The 9801-nt window shown below is 49.2% G+C and overlaps 1 protein-coding gene across 1 annotated transcript; it reads left to right on the top strand.

The window, feature by feature from the left end:
- Nucleotides 1-212: 212 nt before the first annotated feature.
- On the top strand, nt 213-4364 carry ZNF503 (zinc finger protein 503). The gene is made up of 2 exons (XM_062580008.1): nt 213-868; nt 1977-4364. The coding sequence occupies exons 1-2, from the start codon at nt 560-562 to the stop codon at nt 3495-3497; spliced, it is 1830 nt and encodes a 609-aa protein (XP_062435992.1). The 5' UTR covers nt 213-559; the 3' UTR covers nt 3498-4364.
- Nucleotides 4365-9801: the final 5437 nt, after the last annotated feature.

Genomic DNA, 9801 nt, shown 5'->3' with positions numbered 1-9801 from the left:
GACGAGAAAGGGAAGGGAAAAAAAAAAAAAAAAAAAGAGCGAGAGACCATTAAAAACAGAGAAAAAAAGCCCCAGAAAAGGGAACGTCACATCCCCTTGACCCTCCAATCACCTCGGGGTCCCATTTGATTGGAAGGCGGCAAAGGCTTTAATCTCAGACTAATTCAGCTGCTTTTGAAGTGAGTTTCTTTGCCAGATCCCGGGCTGGATGGGCAGCGGCTCGCATCACAGCTGAGCGGCGGAGGCGAACGCACCGCGCCGCGCCAGCGAGGGGAGCCGAGACCCAGCAGCGAGGGGGACAGCGACACACGCTCGCAGCCCCCCACCCCCGCCCCTCAGCACAGCCCAAGGATTACTCGGCTTTTTTTCCTCCTCTTTCTCTCCGGCCAGATCCCGCTTTCCCTCCCCCTCCCCGCCAGAGAGCCACAAGACATTTTATGTTTGTTTTCCTGTTTGGGGGGCGTGTGGCTTTTCTCCCTCCTCACCCGCAGAAAGCGAGCGAGCGTTTCCGAGTGCGAGCGGCGCGACTTGCCCCAGTTTTCATGAGAGGTTTTGGGTCATGATCACATCGCCCTCGCTTTCTGCTATAAGAAGTAGTAAGCGCAGCAGCAGCCTCAGCGAGCCCGGAGGCAGCCCCCGCCGCAGCCGCAGCGCCGCCGACCTCGCCGGGCCGAACGGGCACGCTGGGAATAACGGCAGCAGCGCCGCCGCCAAGCCCTGCTTCCACGCCGTCCCCCCCTCGGACCCGCTACGCCAAGCCAACCGCCTTCCCATCAAAGTCTTGAAAATGCTCACGGCGCGGACTGGACACATTTTACACCCTGAATACCTGCAGCCTTTACCTTCCACGCCCGTCAGCCCCATCGAGGTAAGGACCTCGGAGCCGTCCCCGTCCCCCTAGCTGTTTCTCCCCCGCTGCCCGAGCGCCGGCTTTGCATGGCGTCTCCTCCAGTCTCCCTCGGCACTTTCCTTCGCTTTGAAATGCATTTATACCAGGAAATAGGCTTCTTTTGATCTGGAGTTGGTGCGAGGAACTGCTTGTGGTTATTGCTTCCATATTCACTTGGCTAACACATAATTCCTATTTAAATTAACTTTTAATTTTTGCTATTTTTATTATTTTTTCTTTTTCTCCCCCTCCCCTTTTTTTTGGAGAGAGGTTTGACTGAAAGGAAACGACCGCTCTGGGTTCACGGTCCGAGCACGCAACTAGGCAGCAGTCGGAGTGCCAAACAATCTTCCTTTTTGCAGGGAGTGCTTGGGGGAAGGGGGGGCGCAGAGAGAGACAGGCTCAAACGTGGGTGCGGCAGGATGAGTATTTCAACTCCCTAACCATTCGCTTTCAAGTACCGACACGCTTTTATACTTTGGGGGCCCTATTCGTCCCTTTTTTCCATTGTCGAGGCTGTCGGTCCCTCTCGGCGTAGCTCGCTGCTGTCGGGACCGAAACTCGCAATGGAGAGGGTGGTGGGAAGGGTGTGTCCGCAGGAATGAATGATTTCATTACGGTCTTTACGGAGTGAGGACACTACTCTCCTTCGGAGCCTGGCTCGCCGGCTAACTCGGGCTCTGTTTATAAATAGTGTCAGTTCTCAGGGCACGGAAGCGCTGCAGCCGCTGTAGTTCATGGCCGTGCTTGTGCGCCTGCACGTCCGACACGGCGAGCAGCAAATGCCGAGACGCGGAGCTTCGCACTGCGCGGGCCCTGCTGCCGCCGCCGAGGAAGCAGCCAGTGCTGGAGGCGGCCGCGATGGGCTCGCACGAACATGAAAATCCCTAGCCCCCTTTAAAAGATTTGTGGAAAATGGTGCATGCAGGGGAGGGGGCTGTCAGGGTGACAAATGCGCGCAAAATTGTTCTTCACTTCCAGGCTGTTCTCTGCGAAAACGTACGGGCAAGTGACCTATGTATGCTCCGGGGTTTTGCTTAGACCCCGATTAAACCTCTGCCTTTGTATGTCCTTCTGATTTCTGCAGCTGGACGCGAAGAAGAGCCCCCTGGCCCTTTTGGCGCAAACTTGCTCGCAGATAGGGAAGCCAGACCCGTCCCCTTCCTCCAAACTCTCTTCGGTCACCTCCAATGGCTCCGGAGGGGACAAGGACTCCAAGTCGGGCCCGCTGAAACTCAGCGACATCGGCGTGGAGGACAAGTCGAGCTTCAAACCGTACTCCAAGCCGGGCACGGAGAAGAAGGAGCCGGGGGCAGCGGGCTGCGCGGGCGCCCCCGCCGCGGGGGTCGCGGCCGGGGAGAAGTCGGGATTCCGGGTGCCGAGCGCCACCTGCCAGCCGTTCACCCCAAGGACAGGCAGCCCCAACTCCAGCGCCTCCGCCTGCTCGCCGGGGCTGCTGCCGGCGGAGGGCAAGGGCGCGGAGGACAAGAAGGACTCGGAGGGCTGCGGAAAAAGCGGCAGCTCCGGCTCGGAGGGAGGCCCGGGCACCACCAGTATCAGCCACAGCCGGATTAGCGTGAGCTGTGCTGGGATTAACGTGGAGGTCAACCAGCACCAGGAGAGCACGCCGGGCTCCAAGCCCATCGTCTCGGACTCCGCCTCCTCGTGCAGCAGCACCACCGCCACCTCCTCGGCCTCCGTCCTGGGCTCCGGCCTCGTGGCTCCCGTCTCCCCTTACAAACCAGGCCAGACAGTCTTCCCCCTGCCCCCGGCGGGCATGAGCTACCCGGGGACGCTGGCTGGAGCCTACGCCGGTTACCCGCCCCAGTTCCTGCCGCACGGAGTGGCGCTGGACCCCACCAAATCCTCCAGCCTGGTGGGGGCCCAGCTGGCCGCCGCCAGCAGCCTGGGCTGCAGCAAGCCGGCAGGGTCGAGCCCGCTGGCGGGCGCGTCGCCGCCGTCGGTGATGACGGCGAGCCTGTGCCGAGACCCGTACTGCCTGAGCTACCACTGCGCCAGCCACCTGGCGGGCGCCGCCGGCGCCTCCTGCGCCCACGACCAGGCCCTCAAGTCCGGATACCCCCTCGTCTACCCCACCCACCCTTTGCACAGCGTCCACTCCTCGCTGACCGGCGCCACGCCGCCCTCGCTGGCCGGCCACCCTTTGTACCCCTACGGCTTCATGCTCCCCAACGACCCCCAGCCGCACATCTGCAACTGGGTGTCGGCCAACGGACCCTGCGACAAGCGCTTTGCCACCTCGGAGGAGCTGCTTAGCCACTTGCGGACCCATACTGCCTTCCCGGGCACCGATAAACTCCTCTCCAGCTACCCCAGCTCCTCGTCGCTGGCCAGCGCAGCAGCCGCGGCCATGGCGTGCCACATGCACATCCCCACGACGGGCGCCCCCGGCAGCCCGGGCACGCTGGCCCTGCGCAGTCCGCACCACGCGCTGGGACTCGGCAGCCGCTACCACCCCTACTCCAAGAGCCCGCTGCCCACCCCCGGGGCCCCCGTGCCCGTGCCGGCCGCCACGGGACCCTACTACTCCCCCTATGCACTCTACGGGCAGAGACTGACCACAGCCTCGGCTCTGGGGTACCAGTGAGCACGGGCAGCGGGTCTGATACACAACCCGGAGTCTAGTGGCAGGGGGAGGAAGCCCCTCGAAACTTTATAAAAGTTGGAAAGAAAAAAAAAATCTGACTTTTTATAAAATAGTGTTCATTTGAGGACTGGATCCATGAGCACTGTATTTATTTATGTTAGCTTCAAGCGGGACAACGAATCATAAAGTGCATTACTTAACTGAGCTCAATAGGTAAAAGTGGAACACCCATTGTAGAATATAAATAAAAAAGATAGAGGTCTTCTCTTTAATGTTACTTTAAAATTGCTATGATTGTATTGTAAGTTCTTATTTAATGTCTCATTGAAACAGAAAATTTACATGCATGTTTGTTACTAAACAAAAACAACTCGCAATTTGTCAGTTATAATTTCAAATTGCAATTATTTTTAAGGTGTATACCCTTGAAAGAGAATTGGTATTTTTTTGTATGTATTCTGGAAGAAAAACAAAAGCAATTTATTCCAAAAACCTCATTTGCCTTATTTTGTTCTTTAAAAGGAACACTTAACTATTTTTAATTTTTAAGTCCACCCTGTAAAAGGGATTAAGTAAGGTTTACGTCATGTACTAAAATAGACAATGTATCGCTTTAAAGATTAAAATTCCGTATATTTGATGTATTAAAAGGTTTTACTTTTTTTTTTTATATATATATATGCTTTGATTCTGTTATAAACCCGAGTATGTCTCGGATGGAGGCGACTGCTAATTTCTCCTTAAGTGTTTATTCAATTTCAATTAAAAATAAAAAACAAAGTCTTTTTATTGTAACCCCCAGGGCTCTCTTAAAAAAAATATCAGACGAGAGTATTTTTCTTTTCAATAAAATTTGTAGCTACAAAATGGGAAAGCTGAGAATCGGCTAAATCTTCTCTCACTTTCCAGAGGAAAGTTAACCTTTTTTAATGTTTTACTATGAAGGCATTAAAAAAAAATGAATTTCAATTTAAAGACGGTTTTTTTCTGTAGAAACAAAAGATGAAGGCAGGACTTACTTGTAATAGATTACGTAGATTATCTGAAAGCTTTTTTTTTTTTACAGTTTAATGCATAACTATTCGTCTCCTTTTCTAAATGAGAATTTCAGAAGCAATTAGGGAAACGCTATTTGATTTCATTCAGTTATTTTCAATTTCTTTCTTCAGTACGTACCGTAGCACAAATGATCGTCACGTTTAAGAAAATGGACTGCCCTGAGAACTCCTTTTCTTTTAAAAGAAAGGGGGGGCGGGGAGGAGTTCAGCATTTGATCTAAATTTACTCTTTACCGAAGTGCAGTACCAAACCCGACGTGATGCCGAGAGAGGCTGCCCCTGCCTGTGCCGCGTCTCTGCCTTCCCAGCTCTGGTTTCCCACCACCCAAGGCCACCGCCTGGCTCCACGGCTCGTCGGGCTCGTCGTCCTGCGCTCAGGTAGGAGCAGAGGGCTGCAACGGAAAACTCAGAGCAGCTACTGAAACTGAGGAACAAACAATTGCAGCCACGATAATCGGAAAAGCAATACCCAAGCCCATAAAGGCAACGCCAGTGAAGAGCTTTGCTCCCTCGATCTGTCAGGCGTTTGCAGGAAGAGGTTCAGGCGGAGCCTGAGAGGAGCTCTCTCTCACAAAGTCTCTCTCCCCCGCCGCGGGTTGCCCTCACCCCCGGCCCCAGCGCAACGCAAGGGGAAAAAAAAGTTGCAAGCGCCGACTTTGCTTGACAAATCACTGATTTTTTTCTCCCTCCCTCTCTATCCTCCACAATATAATTACTGTTCAAACTTTCCCGTGGAGCCCAGATGCTAATTAGTCTAATGCATTTACTCCAGATAATTAGTAGAAGTTAGCGCTAATGTGCAAAGGAAAGAAAAGTAGCAAGCTAATGAAGCCCTGGCGCTCGCCCGGCCGGCCCGGCCGCCCGGCGCGGCGCGCCTGCCGCTCCCGGGCCGGGAGCGGAGCCGGAGCCGTGCCGTGCCAGCACGGGCGGACCGGAGCCGGCACGGAGATGCCGGTCGGGGGCTGCCGGGCTCTTCTGTGGCTCTTTCGGGACGCTGATTTGAAATCCGCACTGAAAATAGTTTGTGCTTTAATCAAATGTGTTTCCCCCCTTAAATGGAAAAAGGACCATTGCACAGCTCTGAAGGGAATGTAAAATGAGCTCGCGTTATGAACCTATGAGTTAAAGAAAGGGAGGGAAGGGCAGTACTGTTAATCGCACCAAGTAACTTTAAAAATAAATTACGAAATGGACGCAAACACAAGAAGTAACCGAAAAAAGGCTTTGCGGGGTGGGTGGTGATGGTGAAAGACCCATTTAGCGAGTCAGAGAAATGCGGAATAAGCTCGCAAACGCTCACCCCACCGCTGCACGCCTCCCGCCCTCTCCTGCAGCCAGACTGCTTTTGCGCTGGCTGGGTAGCCCGAACGACGCGCGCTCCGCGCTTTATTTTAACCATCCGTAATTTGAAGAAAATTACATTTCCGTCTCCATCTCGGCGTGCGAACAACTATTACAGATTTGCAGCGATTAAAAAACACCAGCACCACAAGCACTCTTCTGCACATGTATTTTACAGTTACTGATTTCTAACAGACGCATCTCAGATTTAGCTAGCTACGATGTATCAACAATTAGGTGTTTCGTGGATCATTTTAAAAAGAGTGTGAGACAGATTTCTATGTACTGGAGAGCTTAATTGCTGTTTTGTGGATTTCAGCTCTGTAAAAATTATATGCGTAAGGACTTCGGATGTAAGAAAGAAAATGAACACTTAACGTTATTACTGTTTTGCTCAGATGCTCAACATTAATGAAAAATTAAAGTAGCTTATTTTATAGAGTGGTGATAAAGAGGTCCCTCCTAAAGGCTTGTTAAATATTTGACCTGGCAAATGTCACCTAGGATTTTGATATTAATCTAGAAAATCTGCTTTTTTTTCTAATAGAGATTGACTTATGGGCATTAATGTTTTTACATAAAAGGGCTGCATTTGTTATTCTTTTTCCTCGTTCTTACTAACTGGATGGGTTGTGGAGTTGACAGCAGCCGCTGGTCCATGCCACCGAACTAAAATAATTTCACAGTGAAAAACCAGCTCGAGAGGACAAGCAACAGAAGGGCAAAACCCATCAAAACCTGAAACTCAGATCAATCTGACCGGAGTCAGGCATACATTACTTTAAATTAAACAGTTTCGTCTTTCTCACAAATCTTTTTTGAACATTAAAGATAAACTCATGTAATATTTAAATCAACTCTGGTCAGAAGCTAAGCGCAACTGAAGAACCAGAATAAAAATTAATGAATTTCCATCCACTCTCAAAGGCTTCCTCTGGATGCCACTTCGACAAAATACTTCTGATAAGCAATGCTTGGAAAAAGAAGGGCTCTGTTTATCTTATCTATGGGGAAATGTAATTAAGCTAGTTTTATGAAACAATAAAACATCAGACTCCACAGACAGCAAAGGAGTTTCTGTAACACATCTGAGCCTATACGAGCATATGTATCTTGGCTTATATGTACAAGTCCCTACTAAACACCCACATACATGTTTGCTTTCCCCACTTTAGAATACAAACCGTATGCTGAAGCTCAGATACAAGGATGCCTTTATGATAGGAGGATTTTATTCAGCAATAGGAGGAAACAGGAGGGTCTATTTTCCAGTGTTGGAAAGATACCTACTGCCCATCCACTATCTCAGTAACTAGTTTCAGTATCACTAGCAAGATAGTTGCAATGCTATGGCTAGGTATGACCCTGCTCTCCGCGAGTTTTTTTAAAGAACTGCCCGTATCTACAATCGAAACCATACAGGCAAGTCAAGTCCTGAGAGGCCCAAACTTTCTAAGACCAAGTTAAAGTGCATTCCTACTCTATAAAAATAAAGATCAAACTTCATTCTTTCACATTTAGAAAAGATAGGCAGAAATACTGCCTTTCTTTAATGCTATTCGCTCTTCCACAGGCATTCGATAGAGTGCCGTTTAGTTTTTTTTTTTTTTTTTTTTTAAGGAGTGAATTTAAGGTTGAAAAAAAACGCTGGAGTTATCAGTATCAAACCTCTTTTCCATACAGATTTTAGAAATCATTTTGGACATTTCTAACCGCAAAATGAAACCCTCACCACCACCCCACAGTTCACTCTGCATCGCGAAGCACAGCCCGCACTGCTTCGCAAACAGACCTGCGGCAGACAACCGATCATTCCTCATCAGAGGTGTCTAATCCCTGCTAAATATCTCTCTCAGCTCAGTCGTAGGAAGTTCAGCACAGACTTCCCAGAGCTTTTTAAAATGTAAAACGCTACTGCGATGAAGCATAAAGGTGTCAGAAGAAAAAAGACGGACCCTACATTCGTTTGCTTCCACCTTTTTGGAGTTGAACTGCTTTGGCAGCTGAGAGGAGGCTGAAATTTGAGCAGATGAAACATTTGGGCTTGCACATAAATGCAATGAGACTGTCCTAATAACGGCCATTTCTGCACCAAAAATCAACCAGGTGTTGCTGCTGCAAGGATCCCACCTCTGAATGCTTGTTCTGTGCCTCCGCATGCGTGTGTGCGTGCACACATAAGTGTGTATGTAACTAACTGCACAGCAATGCAGACTTTGTTCTCTCTCCATGTCTTAAATTCATCAACTGCTCCCCCTCCCACCCACCCTGTCCCCTATGTGAAAAAAAGTAAATTCATTCGGGCTTTGAATACTGTAAAAAGCCTTGTGTGTATCTTCCCCCCTCTTTTTTTTTTAATCTTCAAATGAATTAAAGACAACCTGACAATGCTGTCATCTGTCTTCAGCGTCACATCAAGGCAAGAAATAATGATAACAGAGCAGCAGAAAGACGCCTACTGAAGCCTGGTGTATGTATATGTATATATATATGTGTGTGTGTGTGTGTGTGTGTGTATGTATGTATACATACACACACACACTTATATGCCTTGCAACAGCTTGAAAGAGAACAAAATCAGATTTCGTAGGCCACTGTAGTACGATTTTTTTTTAAAAAATATATTTTTTAAGTAACTGCTTCATCTTTCATGTTTTATTTTGTGAAACACATGGTCCTTGATTCAAATCAGTTCTGTGGGATAGGGTAAGCAGACAACCAGGCATATCCACTGCTCCTGAACTACTGCAACCAATGGAAACATGCAATACTCCCCCTCACACACCAGCCCCCTCATCAGTTCAGATTCTCTCTTCAGTTAATATTAAACGCCTTTCCTCTCCTAAAGAGCAAGTCAGAGTGTGGCACGTTTGACGCAGAGTCGAGGTCTTTGCAACGAGACATTCAGATCCAGAGAAGGGAAAGAGGAGGTTTTTTCTCTTTGTTTTTGTGACCCTGCAAGGTTTTGCTCGGCTTGGGGCCCACTTGTGCGGTTTGCCGCCCGCCAGGCGGCGCTGCCGGGTGCCGCGGAGGGGGCGCAGGGTAGCGGCGGCGCGGGGTGCTGCTGCCGCGGGAGCGGCCGCTCTCCGCGGACGGCGCCGGGCTCGCCCCCCTCCGCCCCCCCCCGAGCCCTCCCCGCGCCGAGCGCTCGCCAGCAAAGCGCACACTGCATTACCCTGCGCAGGCATCCGGCGTGCAAGTCCTGAACCCGATAAAAATCACTTGTTTGGGGCAGAAGGAATCTCTGATTTAATCCAAAGGGAAGTATTGCAGTATAAATGGATTTAGCAAGATAAAAACAGATAGGCCGGACTAAACAAAAACGTGTTGATGTTTTTTTTTTAATCACGCTTGTAATCTTATTCACTCTGAAGGGTAAATAAATTGCAGTTGTATGAAAAACAATTGGTACTACATGTGTTCATAACAGATGGGATCTTATCACAGTTTAACTGTAATAAATTCTGACTTCTGGAAATTGTAATCTTTACTCCATGTTAGATGTTGTCTCATTTCTACTGTAATAATAGACTACAAACTTCTTAGAGAAAGCAGAAAAGTTTTCAGTGCTAGTGTTAGTCAAAAACCACTGAATCCTTCCTGCATTTTCTTTACTATCAGGACTTTTTCAAAGTTTCGGTGAAAATGCGTCTGAAAATTGTGAGAGAGAGAAAATGCTGGCGCCTAGGGAGACAAACAGCTGATCCTTTCCCCGTTGGGTAACATTATTTACTAAGGCCAATGATAATAGTCCTTAAAAAACACGCAGAAGAACTAAGAATGAGCTCTCTGTGTGGAAAAGTCCTGGCAAATGACAGATCACGCTCTGCTTTGCAAGGAGAGAAAATGTCAGAAGAAACACAGCCCCCGAGTAAACTGAGACCAAACTTTAGATTAATCCCCTT

Source organism: Rhea pennata, chromosome 7 (assembly GCF_028389875.1).
Source record: "Rhea pennata isolate bPtePen1 chromosome 7, bPtePen1.pri, whole genome shotgun sequence".
In the NCBI taxonomy this organism is placed as follows: Eukaryota; Metazoa; Chordata; class Aves; order Rheiformes; family Rheidae; genus Rhea; species Rhea pennata.
Note: the sequence above shows the minus strand (reverse complement) of the source record. Positions and strands in the feature narration are given on the sequence as shown.